The 21872-nt window shown below is 32.7% G+C and overlaps 1 protein-coding gene across 4 annotated transcripts in view; it reads right to left on the minus strand.

Annotated features, from left to right (window-relative positions):
* SLC38A6 (solute carrier family 38 member 6) overlaps nucleotides 1-21872 on the minus strand; it is a 59113-nt gene that overhangs the window by 11873 nt on the left and 25368 nt on the right. For all 4 annotated transcript variants that reach the window (XM_037832591.1, XM_037832589.1, XM_037832590.1 and 1 more), the window contains 3 exons: nucleotides 9082-9160; nucleotides 3104-3186; nucleotides 2574-2632 (listed from right to left, as the gene is read on the minus strand). In XM_037832591.1, coding sequence (XP_037688519.1) covers nucleotides 2574-2632; nucleotides 3104-3186; nucleotides 9082-9160 — 221 coding nt within the window. The remainder of the gene's footprint in view (nucleotides 1-2573; nucleotides 2633-3103; nucleotides 3187-9081; nucleotides 9161-21872) is intronic.

Genomic DNA, 21872 nt, shown 5'->3' on the forward strand with positions numbered 1-21872 from the left:
CCTTCTTCTCTTTGCTATAAGTCCTTCCCGTCTTTCAAGGCTCAGCTCAAGATTTAATTCCTTCCAAATCCTTCTTTACTCTAGCTCTCAGTGATTTCTCTTCTCTCAACTCCTGTGATTCTTATTCTAAAGCACATAAATCAATACTTAATTGTATACTGCTTACATTGTTCTCTACTATTTATCTAACATGTTAATGTTCCCTCCCCCCCAGATTAACAGATTCTTAAGAGTAGTGTTCAGGCTCAACTTCCACAACTCCACCATACTTGACATAGTACTCAGTAGCAGGAAAGCTTCTCACTAAAATCCATTTACATAATTCTCTATTTTGATTACTGACTTATTAAAATATTACTTAGAATATTAATCTATATTCAGATTGGAACTTTTGGAAAGAATGGCAATGCATTTGTGCTCTAAAATGCACCTAAAAAGGTAATTTTACCAAAACAGAGAAATTCACTTGCTTATTGTCACTCTGTGCCATCACTAAATTCAAAGTTACTTTAAAAATTTTAGATACTTCAGAGGGAGCAAAAATTCATGATTTTTTATGGAAAATAAGGATCTGGGAGAACAGAAGGTAGGTTTTGATTTTCATTATTTGAAGAGTATAATTTAAGATTATAATTTAAGAGTATAATTTAAGATTTTGGACTGTTTTTTAAAATGTAACATGCTATATGGATTTACTAATATATATTGACAAAAATAGTCAATGAAAAAATTGGCATCCTTCAAAAAAAAATCTGGTTAATATGTACATGTTTCTTTTTCCTAACCACTATGTATTTCAAAACCTAACACTTAGAGATTCTAAAATAAATATGCTAACAACAATATTTTTAAAAATAGTATACAGAGTGTTCTTCACTGTCTTCATCATAGACTAAAATTGGACTTATAAGTAAAAAATCTGAGCATCAGAAAAAATGCAGAATAGGACATTATTTCCATATGACTGCTACAGTAGAAATCTGCATTGAATTAAAGATTATCTGCCATGACAGAAATAAATACTGTGAAAACTACAGTAGATATATCATACTAATACATTTTACCTGCTTCAAAACTATTGGCTATGAAAACTAAATTATTCCTACATATGCAAAGCTTGGATTGCCAATTATCTGTAAGGGGGGAAAATTCAATATTTTATCTGTACTGATTCTCTTTAATATCCATATGTTTATTTGTATATGTAGGCCACTTGTAATGATGTGGCTGTTTCTTGGCAATCGGATTAAGATGAAAATATTTACTACGTTTTCTGCTTCAATATGGAGCCTACAAAGTGTAGCCGCAACACAAGTCAGACAATGAATGGGTGTGAGTTGGGGTGGGCAATGATTATAATATTGATAAATTCAATAAATAATTAAATGCAAACAGTAAGTATTTTTAGTTTTAAGAACATTCATTAAAATATAGATACTTATGTACACTGAAAGCAGGATCACTCCCATATAACATTTAAATAATCTGAAGTGTTTTATCTCTATATTCCAAAGACAGTTTAGCCTAAGTTAAATGCATCTAAGATTGTTTTGACAGCTCTGAAATCTGGCTCTATAGTATGGCTTAACTACTGATATGCTGGCTTGCTCTTATGTGTGGCATTTTTCAATTTACTTCTCAATAACAAGGGAGAGTTTAAACAAAGTTATGAAAAGGCCAAGAGGATATGTATGTTCTTGGCAAGCTTAAAATGTTTAATCCTGCTCAAAGTTTGACATTTAGATACTGACAATGGAATCAACTACTATGCAAAGAGTAAAAGGACTTCAGAATTTTTTTTTTTTTTCAAAATTACAAACAAAGATACTGTCTTTAAGATGCTAAAACCTGTTTTAGGTGAATTAAAAGGAAACCAGAGATTCAAATTCTCTTTTATCTTTAAATTAAATTGCTTCATAAACATCAAAATAAGTTTAAATTTACTATCTGATATTTTTCCTATGTTATAATAAAAATGAACTAATTAAAAAATTAGAAAGAATATATTCTACATGTGCAGAAAAAGATTCTTTGCAGTAGTTCTTTTTATGAGGACTTATCTATGCTGAATAATCCAGATCAGATAGAAGAATTCAGGTACCCCAGTTCCTACTAGGTCACCTCAATGGTGAAGCCCCAGAAGCTCTGGTTTCAGCTATTGGAACAGAGTTTCAAAATTAAGATGGTTAGCATCAGATTGGTTTTACAGATTAGAAGCAGCCAGATTCTTTTGTGTGTGTACACACACACACACCTACCTGTACAGAAATAAATTTATACATACCTACACAAAGATTTTTCATTCTGTCTAGAGTTTTAACAGAATTTGATGTGCTCTTCTTTCTAGTTAACCATTAGAGATACTGAATTTGAAATGCTGTTCTATCTAAGCCTCTTCAAAATAAACACAATGAAGGAAATTATTTTGTGGAACAAAAGTACTTTTAATAACACTTTGAAATAAAATGGAATACTCTTCCCAATACAAAACAGAATTAAAAGAAAAAGGTATATTTACACAGTGAGTCCAATTTTACTAAGGAGATAAGCAATGTACTGTATTTTTAACTTACCACAAGAGCAAAGAACACCATAAAGAAAAATGATAAACTACTTGTGTAGCCAAGAAATCCTGTAAAATAATAGTAAAATAAAAAGCAATTTATAAGGAAAGTGATCCTAACATATAGCTAAAGCTATACATCTTGGGCATGTTTTCTATTACAGTGCTTGCTATCTGGGGCTTAGGGCTCAGAATAACAACATTCCAACTATCTGTCACAGAACATTTATGTAGCTCTGTAGAGCAGAATTGGAACTGGCTTACCACTAATGGTACACTGTAAGGAAAAGCTGCTCTTTAATGTTCCACTGTAAAGATTTTATTTTAGTGGGGCAGACAAAACACTACTGCAAATCTAGTAATAGGCTAATGAGGCAGAGCTGAAGCCTGAACAACCTAAAATAAAGCCAAGTTTAAAAGTATTCACAATCACCACCCTTCCACTAACAATGTGGAACTATGAAACTAAAAGCTCCTTAATATTATTTTTTCTTTCCCTTTTTTTCAAAACAAATACGTCTTCTTCTAAAAAAAACTTACCAATTTTGGGAAGAAGAGCAAGAGGGAACACAATACTAACACAAATAATTATCAGCAGTGTTTGTCCATCAAGATACCAAGACCTATTAGAAAAAAAAAGTTCTGTTTTAGGTACAGGACTCCAGTTTTTGTGATTAAACACACATGCACACACTATAACCATTACAACCACCCATTAGGAAATGCCTGCTTCATTTTGTTAAAATGTGCGCTTGTGAGATTCTATTATTCTTAGTAATGAAATTACACTCAAGAAATATATCAAAACAATGAGATGCCATTTTTAAACATTTAGCAAAATCTTAAGAATAATATAATAGTTAATGTCGGTAAGAAGTGGTGAGGTGTACACAAAATGAGCGGGAATATAAACTCTATATACAAATTATCTTTCTGGAAAGTAATTTGGCAATAGATATTGAGAGCCTTCAAATATTTATCTCTTTTAACACTTACAAAAGACTATTAGAAATAAGGAAACAGTCAGCAATAAGAACAAAGATTTTTGTAAAAAAATGTTTATTTAAAATATTTAAAATAATGAAAATTGGAAACAATGTAAATATCTAAGTCTATGCCAGTTTTAAAACAAACTATGGGGCAATGATAAAAATAACACTTTACAGATATACCAATGTAATGACTATTCAATAAACATTTTATTTACATATACATATACATACATACACACATGTATACACACAATATATAGCATGATCCCAATTTTGAGGGAAAATATGCATTAAAAATTGAAAGGAACCATGACATATAGATAGTAGTCATTATCTCTGGGTGGTAGAATGATACCTAATTATTCTTATTCTTCTTTATAGTTTTTTATATTTTTCCAAATTTCAGGAATGGGCAAAATCATCAGAAAAAAATTAAAATTTTCACATGAAGGCATCAGAATGTTGAATGATAAAAAGGTAGGTTAAACATATGATGCTATATTTGATGATTAAAAAAAAAAAGCCCAACAAAACCAACAACTGGATGCAAACATAGAAAAGTCAGAAGGATATACTCAAAATATTAAAAATGGGTATTTCTATGAGGTAGCAAGTGACTAGGCTGGAGATGGTATTATGTGTAATTTTTCTTTTCTAAATTTTATCATGTAGCTATTAATATTTTTATACTGAAATATATATATATATAAATACACAAACACACACACACATACAACAATACGAAGTAAAATTCATGCTAAAATGGAAGCTGGGCGCATCAAAGAGCAATAGGGATTACTTTTAAATCATTTGATAGATGCTCTCAGAGTTCCCCAGTTTGTAATAATACATCCTCTTTCACTCTCTACCAGATAGCGGAAGACTCCCACCGCCATGTTAAATTAAGAAAGGGTTTTCCTCTATGTTGGTTTCAACCCCTGGCTTGTAACATGGACTTTTTGATTCATTGTGTGTCTTTTACACCCTGGTTTATAAGGAGGCCCTTTCTTTCCAATGTACCTTCAATAGTTACTATTGAGTGTTGACAATTTCCTCTTTCCCTTTAATAGAACAAGAGAAAGAACAGCAGAAGAAATATCATTATAATCACACTTTTCCCTTCTCTGTCCTAATTCACACCTTTAGGGAATGTATGTGCCAGAAAGTAAAACCTATGCACAAATATTTCTAGCTAGGGACCTGAAGCTGTACTTCATGCCTTTTACATGCCCCTCAACTCCTGGTATGTAGAAGGTCCTCAGAGAATACAAGCATTAAAAATAAAAAATGATATTCAACATGTTGATCTTCTAGTCACTCTTGAATAAGAATCAAAATGGAAATTAAAAATATCCCTCATTGAGGAACACCTGGAAACTAAATTTCTGAAGCTTGCAAAATCCAAGGGCTCTATGCCTCAAACTTCCTTCCTTCTGGGACCCAATATCAGACTCAGACAGCTGTGGTGCCGGGAGAAAAAAGGTCCAAAGGAGTATCAGAGCAAATCCCATCTGTTAGTTCTGCTGTCCCTGCCATCATGAAGGTAGAGTTGCATGCCAATCCCCAGGACCAAAGACTTTTTCCCTTGTATAAGAATAAAGGAACACTTCTTGAAATCCTAAACAGTTACTTTGCATGATTTCAGATCATAATTCATTCATGTTCATGGAAGCCACAACTGCCCAAAGCACTGACTGTTGGTCTGAGGAAACTTTACCTCTTCCCAGCAGTAACTCAGAATCACAGAGACAAGGAATGTTAGAGCTGAAAGGGGCCTTAGAGATCATCTGATTCAACAGCTTCATTTTATATGTCCATAAAATCAGCAAGAGGATGATTTGGATCTTAGTGATGGTAACAATGGAAATACTCTCTACTCTTGAACAGACACTCTGAGTTTATGCTGTTTTTCAGATACTGAAAAATAAGATTTCAAGATTGTACTTTATACTCTCTTCTTACAGGATTGAACTTTAAATTTCTAATATAAAAAGAACTTCATTGTAAAATATAATTTCTCCATCTCTGACTTGGCCGTTAATTTATGTTAATAAAACCAATTATAAATACAGTGATTTTCCTTACCATTCATCAACAATAAATGCAATATAGTAATGCACAATAAAGTTAGTTAAGATTTCACGTGCATGTCATAGCCAACTGAATTGTGTTTGGCAATGGATCTTTTCAAAAGACCAGAAATAATTAAGTTTACAAAATAAGACCTCAGCCTGAGGAATACACATCAGTATAAAGAAATCTCAAAAAGCATATATTAAATTTCTTTATAAATCAAAATTTTAGAAGAATGTGCTAACTAAATATTTTCCTGAGGTGTGGGGGAGGGGAAGAATTATCTAACAGAACTCCTGTTTTCCTATGGGGATCTAAATATACATTCTCTTTAAGCCAAAAGAATTAGAGTAAAAAGTTTTATACTTCCTAGGAAACTTATTTGATCTGTGGGTTTAATCCTTTATGATAAAAATGCTCCAAGTATGAAATATAGAGTATAAATCCTTAGCTGTATTGCAAATGCTTTGGCATGCAGATGTTTTTTTCCCATATTTTAATGAAAACCAGATTTATTTATAAGTTGCTTTAATTTCATTCTCGAATGGAATGGGACAAGAGTATCATATGTTCTGAATTAGGATCTTACATCCCATATCAATTATGTAACTCAAATGCAAGACAACTTAATTGTGTCAATCATAGTGCCCTGACAAAATCACTAAATGTTAACAGAATGCTTCCAACTTTTAAAAGCTATAGATTTAAAAAATATAAATATATAAAATATGTTAAAAAATTCATTGAAAACTATAGATGCATCATAAATGCTTGGTATAAGTGCTATAACAATGGACTTTTAATAGCAATTTTTTGAAATCAGAATATTATGAACACAGTTTCTTTTTGATAACATCTTTAAAAGATAAACAAAGGTACATCAAATCTGACAGATAACCCAGAAAATAAGCATACCTGAGAGATCTTTGTTTTATTGTAAATCAAACCTTAAAACAAAAGCATACAATAGCATATCGATCTCATACAAGAAATACTGCTACGTAACTCTATCTAGAAATAAAGTCCTATATAGTTAGTTAAGTCAATGACCACAATATTTGTTTCTTAATTATTTTACAGCATTAAGCTTTAAAGACTGATAATTTATCTGCATTTTAACTAATTAATATAATTAGCCATTTATTAATGTTTTTAAAAATGTTGAAAACTAAAATATGGGAATATTTGCTAGATTTAAAACAAGATGAAGTTGTTATAAAGATAAGCAATTTTAAAACACCATGACTCCAGTGTATGGGTAGATGAGAAATAAAATAAAGGCATGCATGAAAAACAAAACAAAACAAATGCAGTCCTATGGTTAAAAACAAAAACAAAAACTTAAATGGGGCATAATCCCCACCCCAAAATAAAAATTTTTAATTACCAAAAATAAAGTTTCTAACAAAGTTAATCAAAATTAAAACAAAACAAAACAAAAACATGACAGATGATGGAAACTGGCCATGGTGTTTTGCAGTATGCAGTTTAGAAAATTCACTTCTGACATGCAAAAATAATATTTTAATCAGTTTTCTACTAAAATGAGTGAGATGAGAGTTAATTCTCTCTTAACAACAAAAAAAAAAAAACAACCAACAAAAAAAGAAAACCCAATGATATAAATGGTGATTGATTTAAAATGAAACCATGGTAAAAAAATCACTTTTAGAGAAAGAAGACCTAAGTTTCAATAAAAGTTCTGCCACATACTACTTTACCTAAAAATTTACACATATTTGTATCCCATTTCTTTCCACAAAAATATATGACCAAAAATAAAATGCAAATAGAAACCACCAAATTCAGGCTCAAGAAAAAGGAAAATACATGTGATAATCATTATGAATAACATAATTTATGTGGTATATTTAAATTTGGCTTTGAACTTCCTGGCTGTGAGAGCACTATAGGAAACACCACCTTTAATATTAAGGTTTTATTACCGGAATTTCTTAATTCTCCACATTTATATTAAGGTATCAGCTTGTAAAAGCATGTGTATGTACAATATCTTATTTGTTCATCCTAAACTCTTCCTTAAGAAGGCAATAATGGTGCTCCCGTTACCCCAGGTGAAGATTCTAAGGCTCAAAGCTGGATCTCCTGACTCTTAGTCTAGCATTCTTTATTCTACGTCATCTTGCCCTGAGTTCCTCAGAGGAAATAAAACTCTTCTTAGCCCTAAGTTATAAAAGAAATTTCTCACATAGAGTTTGAGTAATAAGAGGCTGTCTTCAACATTTGTATAACAAACAAAAGTAAATTTCATATAGCCATTTCTTGCAGCAATTGTTTATCAAACTAAGCGCATAAAAATTAAAACGTAACTAGATAAAGTTCTAGATAAAGCAGGATAGTTCTGAGCATCAAACGTGACCATGGATGGGGAAATCTTGTAAAATGGAAAGTACTTTCCAAGGGAACAGTATCTTCTGGTGATGAAAAATCATTAAGGACTTCTACCTACCTTCTTTCAACCACATTTTCTAGATGATTCTTATTCAGATATGAAATACACAGTACTTTCCCTACAAATATGCCTCTGCAGTGGCCTAAGTAGAATTCTTAAATGGAAGCCAAATTTTAAAAGCTAAAAACAAAATTTTGAAAACTTGGCCTGCATTCCAGAGCACGTTCAAATACGGAGCAAAACCACCAAAAACTTAAATCTAAAAGCCTGCCGGGTTTTGTGTTGTGGTTTTAAAACTATGTGAACTGATAATTTGATGAGAATTAAAAGGATTTATTCTGTCTTTTCAAGTTCATTTTTCTCAAAATCTGTTGTTCTACATAGTGAAGGAAGCATAATTAATTTCTTTTTCCCCCCACAAAAAGAGATGCCAATAGTCTTTAGGCCCCAGCATTTTTTAAATAAGGCAGGAGAAAGGAGATATAATGTGGTTTAGTATTGTTTATAATATTGTTAAGGAAACAGAAAATGAAACAATTAAGTCCCTGCAAATAATTTATTTTTTATTATCATGCTTAATAACAGGAATTTCATACTAGTATCTGCTATATGCTTTATCACTATGATTTCCTGAGAAGTGACATCAGTATTATCCACTCCCCTCCTTTGTTTAAGACCTTTACTGTCAGTAATTTCAGCCTTCCCCATCCCCTGGTCCAATCTTCCATATACACAGATATTTCCCCTTTACTCTTCTCCAAAATCTATCTCATACTCCTCTTACCCTATCTCGTCTCCCATCCCCACCCCAGCACAGAGCAAAGATTTTCTCTGATGTTTCTGATGATTCAAAGCACAGTGCTTTGTACATAATGGATAATCGGTAAATGGCTGCTGAGTGTTTCCTTCTTTATTACTATGCCCTGCCTCAACCCCCAATTTGTAAGTGTCTTGAGGGCAGGGACTATGTCTGTTTCACTTCCCACAAGATTTATTGAGTTAATAAATGAATGAACACTGTGTGAAATATTTTTTCTTACCCACTGTGGTCTCCAGTTAAAAATTCTGAAATAGCAGCAGGAAGCTCTGTTTTAATAATTAGAAGATAAGATGACATAGCTGTAAAAACAATAAAAAGAATTGTATAATTTTTAACCACTAAAGAATATCTATTAATCCAGGAACACTTGAAGGCTATGACAACATATGGAAAATTAACTCATACTGCACAATTCTCAAAGATGTTTATCAGGAATGGAGGCAAATGCCTTTGCAGAAAAGGGAAGTTCATTGGTAAATTCATTAAGTATCCTTTGTTTATATTTCAAGTTCAAAGAAAATGAGGTAAGAGAAAGAGTCTCAATTATAGGCCATTTAAAAATGAAATTTTTGTTTGATGCTTTGCAACTTTCTTGGATGGAATTATCTCTGTTAAGGCACTAGAGATTAGTTTAGTAATAACTGACGTGGAAGTTTATCATGTATCATTAATAACTTCATTTGTTCTTGCTTACTACAGATTCCCCCTTGAGAAGTGTCACTCCTTCTCTCCTTCTCTTCCTTTCTCTGTTATCCTCTCCCCCAACATTATAAACATGCTATTATAAGACAAAAACAGAATCCATAATAAATTGCATTTAATATTGTCCTCTGTAACAGAGATTCAATGGAAAACATTAAACATATTAAAGAGACAAAACTTCCAGCTTTTATTCCACTTTATTAACAGAGCTTATATGTATTATACAGTTCAGAATCTTCCTAGCATTTTATCTGATAGGATCCAAGACATAACTAGCTTTTACAGTTACAGCATTTTAATAATGATTCTATTTCCAAAGTAGCTATGAAAAAAACAAATTCCATAAACCTTCTATCCTATACTAGGAAATATTTTAATATGGTTTCAGAATACAGAACTCATTTATATGTAAATACTTCAATTTAAGCTTACAAGCTTAAGTATAAAGAAATCCAGATGATTTGGAATCAGAACTTCAGTTTTACAAAGTAAAAATCTCTCTTCCCCTGAAGTATATAAAAAAAAAATGTTCACAAAGAATAAAAAGTGTTCTCTGTGTGCACATTAATTTTATTCCTTATTTGTATTTTAGGAAACATTTCACTTTCTCCTTGGACCTACAAAAACTAAGAACATGAATGTCAAGTTTGAAGGGCAAATGTCTAGAGAAAAACTGATTAAAAGTTTCAAATAGTTTAAGAAGAAGAATATGTATTTCTCAACCAACTTATTTGAAAGTAGCTGAACTTCTCCAGGAATATTACGGTGCTGTTATGACCACTTAACCCTGGCAAAGAAAAGATCTCATCACAGTCCTTAATCCCCTCCCAAGGAAGATTCCTAAAGTGAGTGTTAATAGTTTGCTTATATTTTAGGCAGAGTTAAAGCCTTTACAAAAGGAAAACAAATCATAGGTTTCTGAATTTTAGGCAAACCAATAGTTAAATATATTTCCAAAGTTTAAAATGTTTTAAAAAAATACTTAATTTTATGTATTTAAAAATATAAAATGTAACAAACAGCAAGCCAGCATCTTATTTTGTGATTTTAATTCAAGAGTTTAAAAAATATTGGTTATACAAACAATATCATAGAGTATACCACGACATAGTACAGGAATCTAGGGGGAGGATTATATAAACCTGGATTAAGTTTGTATGTCAATTTGTATAAAGGTAAAGAGTAACCCCAACCCCCTCATACACACACACACACACACACACACTCTCATAAATTTTTTAGTAAAGTAACATGTACCTATGGGAAAATAAAATTTAGAACAGTTAAATAAAGAAATAATCACTTGTTTATAATGGGAAATATATATACAAATAATAAAAATAAAAAATAATACATATATATTTCAGTTTATGACTATATTATTTCTTCCTCCCCAGAAGTACAGCTGTTGACTAAACTCATTGAAACATTTCTGCAAACTCTGTTTTAGTTATGGGCATTGTAATTGTTTGTATCTGAAAAGATGTTCTATATTGTTCATATGCTCTTAAGGAAAATGCTATCAATCTGGCACAAAACAGAAGGAAAGTTAAATTAACCTCCTTCACTCAAGGACTTGGAGTCTTTGTTTATAATACTTTATTCCAAAGAACTATACACATACGGTGTGATGATGAGACTCATGAATTGAATTTTCTGAAACTGGCCTAGAGCTACTTAAATATATCTTACAAGGAGGGAAAAAAAAGAAAGGAAAAAGTACCTTGAAAACAAGGAATGCAGGCTTCCTATACAATGTAATTTATTATCTGCCCATCAGTCTTTCTTGCTTGGATTAATCCAACACCACATGCATTTCTAAAGTTTCAGACATTTATCTCTTTCAGTAATTTTCTATTATTTCTGTTAGATCTTTTGTTGTAAAAAGCTTCAATGAATATGAGATCATATTTCTCTCTAATATACAATCTGTCATTCTTCCCAGAATTCTATTAGCCCCCGGCTAATCATTTGATCACTTACATCCTCTGTTGTAGTCTTAACTCTTTGTCTTTCAAATGGGAATCCTATTTCATTAGATTTCACTCCAGATAATCATGTATACTTCAAGAAATATGCACTCACCAAACATAAGTTTCTCACTCAAAAAACAACCTTAGCATGCAAGATACAAATATAATAAAACATGCAAAATACTGCTTCTTACCTAGAAAATGTTGATGCATGTCTTAAGAGATACAAAAATACAGAGCTCACTTTGGAGGAAAAACCCCACTGATTAAGCAAATAAAACAAAGGAAGACACGACTCTATTCACTGTCAAAATTATTTTTCTTAACCACAAGTAAACTTACATTCAAGGACTAGCATCTTAACATATTATATAATACAGAGAGGAAACACAAAAAGATCACCAATTATACATTAAGGTAGGAAATACATTTTAATTAGATTCACATAAAAAGAACAATCTGCTCAGTAAAATAAACCTGAACATTTTAGATATAATATCAGTAGGAAAGCTCACATATCCATTGTTTTTATCTGAGAAGATTCATACCTTTTGTCTCACATCTTCTATTAATGGCATAAGGAATTGTTTAAAGTCTTACCTTAGAGACAGGTCATAAGCAAGAATTTGTAAATAATTTCTCCTGACATCGATGCATAGTATAGATTCCTAATACAAGACACACCATGTTGTACTCTAAATTAATAGCTGTAACAGGGTCATCTATAAGAGCTATGGTTACAGTTAATTGGCTCTAGCTTCCCCTTCACCAAAGCCAATATTAGTGCTAGAAGATATACCTTGATGACAGATACTCAGCCACCACAAATCATTTTGTTTCATCACATTAACTAAATAGGTTTTTTTTTTTTTTTGCCTTCATTTTAAACATAATTAATAGAACTCATTTAATAGAAATTATCCTTGGAAGGGAATAAAAAAACTGTCAAAAGAAGTTAAAGGTATCTTAAAACACCATTTAGACTTGAACATGTACTTAATGTGGTTATATAAGTGAATATCCTTATTATTAGGAAAGAAACATGGATGTGTTAAATGGTGAAGGAGAATGATGTATACAACCTACACTCAAAGGCTTAGAGGATAGATTAGCTAGAGATGGCAGATAGATACATGATAGATAGGTAGACAAATAGACATAGAAAGAATGATATAACAAATGTTGCAAAATGTTAAAAGTTGGTAAATGTGGGTATCTAGGTGGGGGTATATTACAGTTCCCTGTATTATTTTTATGTATATTGGAGTTCTCTGTTTTATTTTTGTGTTATGTTTGCAACTTTCCTGTAAGTTTGAAATTTCAAAATTAAAAGTTTAAAAAAAACTGATCATGTAGAGAAGCAACTGTCATATAAATGTGATCAGGCAATAGTAGTAAGGTATTAATGTTGGCTGAGCCTAACCATAAAGAGAAACAAATGAGTTGTGAGCCTGGGAGTTGAGGGGAGAGATACTAAAAACAGAGAAAAGGAGAAAGGACTCTGGAAGAAGAACCATAAGAACAGCAAACGTTTTTGTTTTTGGACACCTAGTATATACATGGCAGTATTCTAAGTGATTTCCAAGTATTTCCTCATTTAATCTTCTCAACAAACCTATGTGGTAAATATTATTATTATTTACTTTTATAGATGAAGAAATGGAAGCACAAACAAGTAACTTGCCTAAGACTACATCGCTAATGATGGAAACAGGCCTTCTGGCTTGAGAAACTTGCTCTACTATTAAACTACAGGAATGTGTAGGAGCAAAGTGAAGAAGAAATCAACCAAGGGACAGGAAAAAAAAAAAAAAATCAAGAGGGCCACTCCCCAGAATTATTCTATTTTCCTTTTTCATCAGTACTTGGGTTGAAAGAGAATAAAGAATCTCTATAATATAGAAACTTGGTTAGAAACTTTAAAAACACTTATAATTTTCATTTGCATTTCATTTCAGATTTGTAGCTGGTTTGGTGAAGTGGTTAGTCCAAGATTCCCCAGAAGAGCGGATGACTTTCGTAATAGGACTCTACTGCATCAAAGTGCTATGACTGTAGTTCTGAAGAGAAAGCCTCCTATTCTCACATCTCTGAGTTATTAACACTGCACTGAAATCTAAAAAATAAACACAAAAACCAGTCCCTCTTCCCTAAAACCCTGTATTCTTATGGACTATCTTTATCCAGCACTATGAAAATGGTTCCCAATTTGTCATTGTTAAGTATACAGCCTTTAAAAAAAAAAAAAAAAAAAAAAAAAAAAAGACAAGGGCTTAATTAGAAGCTGGGCCTAAGAAATCATTAGTTTACAAAGATAATTACCCTTTGCATTAAACACTTAAAATACATGCCTGAAGATAGGATTACTTACAGCTATTTTAGAAACAGAAGAAGGTTTTCAGTACTTGGGGGAAATATAGCAACTTCTTAAAGGATTAGTCAGCCAGCCCTAAACAAACAAATGCACTAAGGGAGGAAATAATAAGTTGCCTTTCTAAGAGAGCTTCAGCTTTATTTCAAACATGTTTTTAGTTATGATAGTAACTGGCTTGATTCTATTCAATGTGTCCTATTAACCTGGTGTTCCTACTAAGTGGCCAATGCCACCCAAATTTATACCCACTCAAAATAGTACACAACACATATAATCTCTTCTTTAAAAAGGATTTTTATTTTTTAAAACACTGCAAATAAATACCATTTCCTTAATATGCTCACAAACTGAAATCAAAATACATGCAGGGAAGTGTTCTCTTCTATAAACCTAAGAAAATATATCTCTTTATTTTAACATTTATCAAAATCTTAAAACATAGTTAAAAGTCTAAATGACCATGTATTTACTATTCTGAAAATCCTATAATTAAACTCCAGTAGAAATTATTACTAAGAAATACATGTTCAAAACTCCTTTAATGACATGTTACTAGTAAATTTTGCCAAAGGAAGTACTTGAGAAAAAGTCTCTCCTTCCAAATATCCTGTACCCCTCCTATTTTAAGGCAGTCCTTTCTAGAATTTCTGGACAATACTGTCAAGGCTCAAAAAAGTTAGTTTTCCTGCAGATGAGCTGACCAGCAGATGGTGCTGTAACAGCATGCTCAATCCAAGTTTCCCAGGAAGACAATACAAATGGTACAAATCAAAGACTTAGCACTTACACAAAAAAGTACAGCAAGAAAGTCAACTGATATGGTTTCCAACTTCTATAATATTAAATCATGAATTTTAAAAATGCTGAGGTATTACTCAAAGCTGCTAGAGTAAGGTTTGAGAGTTGGTACCAGACCTGAAAAATTCTAGGAATTTCAAGGTTTCAGTACAACTACTACTGTTTGGGATTCTCCTTTCACAATATGTAGCAGTGATAAAATCTTTAAACTTCTTTAAAGAACTGGAACATTAAAGAACTAAGGGAAGAATACGCTATCTGTTGCAGTCCTTCATATTTTATAAGAGCAAAATAAGAGTTTCATATAATCCAAGGAGCTTTTACACATTTTGGGCTGGGCAAGATATAAAACCAAAAATAATCAATTGACACTAGTTTTGTCAAAAGTTCCTTCCATCTGAGCTTTTATAGGGCTCCAGTGAACTAATCAAGGCCCATGCTAAATGGGCAGGCCACATTTCCATGGAAACATTCAATCAAGAGGTCATACCCCAATCAAAAGTGTCACTCACAGTTGGGTGGGTCACCAACCCAATTTGTACTCTGGCCTAAATGTACAAATTAATGTGAAATTAACTACTTACCTTGGTTTTTAGTAAAAATGACATAATGCAACAATTAAAGGAACTCTGTGGAAACCACCTATACTTATTTTCTACTACAGTTCTTAATCTCTTTACTAGTAACCCATCAGAATCCAACTCTGTAAGCCAGAATCCTCTTGCTTATAGCAGACATTAAATATTAAACTCCAAGTTGCCTCTTTTTTGACTTTGAGCCCTAGCAACAATGACTGTTGGGAAATACTGCTCTAGCTCCTGATGAAATGGGCAGCTGAGGGTTGTCTCTAGCCTGTTTCAGGTGCCTACATTTTGGCCTCTCTACTGTTGAGAGGAGATCAGGAATTGCTTTTAAATAGTATTTTACATGGTTCTCCATTTCCAAAGGAAAATGTTCCCATAAACTTAGAATACAAGCTCTAAATTAAGTGCATTACATTTTTTTTCTATTACAAAGTCGAAGGATTATTCAAAGACAGTAGATGTTTCCAATCAACTAGTTAGACGGCACTAGTGCCCTGTGACTAACACTTGGTGCCTGACTAGTCTTGGGAAAAAAATACTTTCTGTGAGGCTCAGACAGATTCTTTCCTACAGAAATTATATGCTCATTTATACATCCTTTGGTGTTCTCTTCCCAGTCAATCAACTTTTTTCTCATAAAAGAGTACCAAGTCAGGTCATTGGCTTTTCCCTCTCTTTTCTCTTCTTCCTTCCATTCTTTTTTTTTTTTTTTAGAGAAGTTGAAAGTATACAGAAAAATCATTCATAAAATAAAAAGTTCCCATATGCTACCCTTTATTAAAACCTTGCATTGGTGTGGTATACTTGTTACAACTGATGAAAGAACATTTATATAATTTTACTATTAACTTTAGTCCATGGTTTACATTAGGGTTCACTGTTCAAGTTGTACAGGCTTATGTTTCTCTTTTAAAAATGTTTATTCTAATAATCTATATACAACCTCAGATTCCCTCTTTTAACCACATTGAAATATAGAACTCAGTTATTAACAGAACTCACTGTTAATTACATTCACAATGTTGTGCTACCATCACTACCATCCATTGCCAAAACTTTCCCATCACCCATAATAGAAAATCTGTACAATTTAAGAATGAACTTCCCATTCCCTATCCCCACTTCCCTGGTAACCTATGTTTCAGTTTCTGACTCCATGAATTTGCTTATTTTCATTATCTCATACCAGTGAGATCATACAATATTTGTCCTCTTGGGTATGGCTTATTTCACTCTACATGATGTCTTCAAGGTTCATCCATGTTGTCACATATATCAGAACTCCCTTCTTTTTATGGCTGAATAATATTCCATAATATGTTGTGCTGGTTTGTATATATTATGTTCCCCAGAAAAAGCCATATTCTTTAAGGCAATCATTTGGGGGCAGATGTATTAGTGTTTATCAGGTTGGAACTTTCTGATTGTTTCCATGGAGATGCGACCCACTCAACTTTGAGTGACACCTTTGATTGGGGTGTGACTTCTTGATTGAATGTTTCCATGGAAATGTGGCCCTGCCCATTTAGCATAGGCCTTGATTAGTTCACTGGAGCCCTATAAAAGCTCAGATGGAAGGAGCTCATAGCTAGTTGCAGCTGAGAGACACACTTTGAAGATAGCTGTTGGAAGGTGACACTGACATTTTGGAGAACCCCATTTTGAAACACAACCTGGGAGCAAGCAGATGCCAGTTACATGCCTTCCCAGCTAATAGAGGTTTTCCAGATGCCAACAGCCTTTTTTCCAGTGAAGGTATCCTATTATTCATGCCTTACCATGGACACTTTATGGCCTTAAGACTGTAACTTTTTAACCAAATAAACCCCCTTTATAAAAGCCAATCCATTTCTGGTACTTTGCATTCCCACAGCATTAGCAAACTGGAACATAAGTATATACTACATTTAATTTATCCATTCATTGACTGATGGACATTTGGGTTGCTTCCATCTTTTGGCAATTGTGAACATCAGTTTGGCCACTACGAACATCAGTATGAAAATATCCATATGAGTCCCTGCTTTCAATTCTTTTGGGTATATAAATATAAATGTAGAAGTGAGATTGTTGGGTCATATGGTAATTTTATACTTAACTTTCTGAAAAACCACCAAACTGTCTTTTACAGTGGCTGTACCATTTTACATTCCCACCAACAATGAAGGAGTGTCCCTATTTCTCCATATCCTCTCCAACACATGTAATTTCCCGTTTCTTTTTAATTGTAGCTATTCAAGTGGGTGTGAAATGGTATCTCATTATGGTTTTGATTTGCATTTCCCTACTGGCTAAGGATATTGAGCATCTTTTCATGTGTATCTTCTTTGGACAAACATCTATTTAAAACTTTTGCCCATTTTTAAATTGGGTTGTCTTTTTGCTATTGAGTTGTAGGATTTCTTTATATATTCTGCATATTAAACCCTTATCAGAAATGTGGTTTTCAAATATTTTCTCCTACTGTGTAAACTGTCTCTTTACTTTCATGATAAAGCCCTTTGATACACAAAAGTTTTAAATTTGTTGAGGTCCCATTTATCTATTTTATCTTTTGTAGTATGTGCTTTGGATGTAAAGTCTAAGAAACCATTGCCTAAGACAAGATCCAAAAGATACTTCCCTATATTTTCTTCTAGGAGTTTTACAGTTCTGGTTTTTATATTTAGGTCTTTGATCCATTTTGAGTCTTTTTATGAGGTACAAGGTAGGATTTCACCTTCATTCTTTTACACATGCACCATTTGTTGAAAAAGACTATTCTTTCCCAACTGAGTGGGCTTGGCACCCCTGTCAAAAATCAACTGACCATAAACACAAAGGTTGATAACTGAGCTTTCAATTCTATATACATTGGTAATAGTTTGGAGAACTACATCTTTATGTCCCACCCTGGCACCACCAACCTCCAGACCCTACTGCTGCCAGCCTCCAGAATGGGGGAAGCGGTGGTAGTTGTTGCAGGGAGGGTGAAATTCACTGGTATTTTATCACAATTCACCAGTGTTGTCCTCCTGCTTCACCATAGATGCTGCACAGTGTTCCACTAGAGTCTAGTTTCAAAATAGTTGTTTCAGAGAGTTCCTGCCAGTTTAATAGTTGTTTTGGTGGAGAGACAGATTTCTGAAGGTTCCTACCCTTCCCACAATCCTCCCCACCCCCTTCTTTTCTTCTTACAATAAATAATACTTATTAAATGCCTACTATGTGATAGGCATTAGGGACATACATGAATGAGCAAATTACTTAGATTTATGGAATATGGAGATGTAGGCAATAAACTGTATCTTCACTGAAAGATCCATAGAACAAATATTGATTAACAGCAATACTGCTTTTAAAAGCCTCTCACTTCCTTTTTACTCATAGATTTATCAGGGTCATTGTATCCCAAGGAAAGTGAGAAATGTCTAAATGTTACAAATAACAAATTAGGAAACATTAATCTAAGACATAATTGTCTAAACTGAAAACATTTGATTTCAAAAATATTTCAATATACTTTATTTTAACTGTCTTTTTTGATTAAGATCTAACTCTTCCAAATATTTTTTTAATTTTTATATAATTCTAAACCACAGACTATTCTATGAGCTTCCAATTTTGATCATTTATATAGCATATAAAATTGTCTTTTTGAGGAGATATCTTAGGCTTTTAAGTAAGACTTCTTAAATTATCTCAATGCATTCCATAAATATTATTTATTGAGTTTGTCTACCAGAAAGTAGGTCAAATTAGGAAAATATAAATGAAAACATAGTTTCTGCCCCAAAACCTCAATATTTCATCTTTTTACAAATTTTCAAACACTATATCATAGTGGGGAGAATAAAGACTTTAGAATTAGACAGATGGTAAGGTTTGAGTATGGGCTTTATCACGGGGTAAAGGTGAGCAAGTTACTTATCCCCTCTGAGCACTGATCTCTTCCTGTATAAAATGAGGGCAATATCATCCACCTTAAAGAGTTGATATGAAGGTTAAATAAGTATATCTAGAGTATCTAGTAGAAAGTGTTACCTTAACAGAATTTGTTGTATTATTTTTCAGTTGTAAATGACTTCTGCAAAAACTCAGACTATTTATACTAATGATAAACTTCCTATCTTTCAAAAAATGTGAACCCCATTTTATTCGGATAGGCACTTAAGAAGTACAAAAATTCAATCTGATGCTACACTTTATATCATCTTGTATATAACTAATGTATTTTTTTAATATTCATTTTATTGAGATATATTCACATACCATGCAGTCATACAAAACAAATCATACATTCAATTGTTCACAGTGCCATTACATAGTTGTACATTCATCACCAAAATCAATCCCTGACTCTTCATTACCACACACACAAAAATAACAAGAATAATAATTAAAGTGAAAAAGAGCAATTAAAGTAAAAAAGAACACTGGGTGCCTTTGTCTGTTTGTTTGTTTCCTTCCCCCATTTTTCTACTCATCCATCCATAAACTAGACAAAGGGGAGTGTGGTCCTTATGGCTTTCCCAATCTCACTGTCACCCCTCATAAGTTACATTTTTATACAATTGTCTTCAATGTATTTTTGATTAATAAAGAAAAAGGTCAAAATCCACTTTGCAGAAATAACATTAAATAAACCATGTATATTATAATAAACCACAGTATATTGAAGATATTCCCAAATAAGTACGTTATTTTTTCTCAAGCTTACATACATGGACCAGTAACTGTTTAAGAGTTCCACAGACCCAATTTATATCAATCAAGAAACTATTTCTTAAGGCTAAAATTACAGACTTCACTCTCAAACGCTATCCCAAAAGATAGTCCCAAGAACTGAGGTATGATCCCCTTTTCCTAATGACAAAGAGCAGCATCTGTGAAGGCTTTTAGGGCAACAGTCGCCAATTTGTTAAAGATACCTAAGGAAGGGCCACATCGTCTTTTGAACCAAATATAGCCCTTCTATTGAACTTTCCTGTACTAAAAATATTAATGCCCTGGAAGAATAAATGTGCTTCCAAAAGTACAAAATTAGAATTAGAATTTTGGGGCAAGGGACCCTGTGCTCCCTGCTCCCCACCCTCCTCAAAAGTCATTTTACAAAGGAGAAACTGAATTCAAGAGAGAGAGTGAGGGATTTCCCCAAAGCTCATGACTATCCAATGGCAGAGAGTGGACTAGAGAGAAGTCAAGGTTCCAGTGTTCTGCTCACAAGTCACATTTTATTACAATGAAGTAATGATTTATTCACATCTGGCCAAAACAAAAGGAAAAAAACAGTGAAAACATTTACTGAAAAAAGTCTCTAAAACAATTTTTACTCAGGGGGCTCTCAATAAATAAACTTTTAACCAATGTGAAGAAAATCATGAGAACATTATTCTAAAAACTAGATTAGCAATACCAGCTTTTTTGAATTTGAGGAAGGTTAATAATTGCAATGACTGCTTCTAACTCTTTTTAAAAAGAACGAGTTCGAAAGCAAGCAAGCACGTCAGCCAGCAAACTACGAGTTGGGAGAGAATGATGATATATATCCACCATCAAATGTAGGAATCCCCTCTATAACATTCTGACAGTTGGCCAAATCTGCTATTTGAATGTTTCCAGGGATAAGAAGCATGCTCAAAGGGTTGTAGGCATCCTTATTATCACACAGCTTGGTTGCAAAGCTATTCCTAATGAGGAACCAAACCAGCTTCACTCTAAACTTCCATCTATTAAAACCTATTCTGTACTCTGGAACAACACTTTTTGAGTCCAGTCTCTTTTTCAGTATTTCATGTTTGACCTTTCAAATATTTGAAGCTAGTGATTATTACTACCTTTTTTCTCATCTTCTTAATAAATATATCTAAAATATTAGAAAGTATTTGTAAATAGCTCATACAAAGCATATTCAGCTCCATTCAGTTTAACAAAGATTGATTATGTCCCAGGTATTATGCTAGGTTCTGAAAGTACAAAGAGAAATGAGATTCAATCCTGGTCCTTAAGGATTTTATGACATAGTGGAGAGAGAAGCATATACAGAGATAACTTCAATCTAATAACAGCAAGTGATAAAATAGAGTCATGTCTAAAAACAGTTACACGTAATATTAGAGCACAAGGAAAAGATCAAAGTGAAAGTTATAGAGAATGTCACAGTGGGCAGGGGTGCCACGGTCACAGTGTGGATCCGAATTCCTGGATTGAAAATTCTACATAAAATGCTAAACAATAGTTCAACCCAATCTAAATAAAATGTGATGATTCTTGGTACTCATATAGATAGGATGATGAGGGAATGAATATATTACAATCACATTCATATTCCAAAACATTACCAGTACATAGTCTTGCAATACATATCTGCTAAAATAAAATAAATTGTTCCAAAGCAGATCTTAAAAGGAAGGACACCATACAGATTCATAAAGGAAGAGACTGGTTTTCCTGACTGCCAGTGTAAAGTATGAAGCAGTGTGCGTTAAAAGGAAATTATTTGGAAAGCAACCAAGAAAGCCGCCTTCTCATTCAATAACATTTTTTTTTCTGTGAAAATTCAGAGTTAAAACATGAATTCCAAAAAAATGGCAGGCACAGT

The sequence above is a fragment of the Choloepus didactylus genome, chromosome 4 (genome assembly GCF_015220235.1).
Source record: "Choloepus didactylus isolate mChoDid1 chromosome 4, mChoDid1.pri, whole genome shotgun sequence".
Classification (NCBI taxonomy): Eukaryota; Metazoa; Chordata; class Mammalia; order Pilosa; family Megalonychidae; genus Choloepus; species Choloepus didactylus.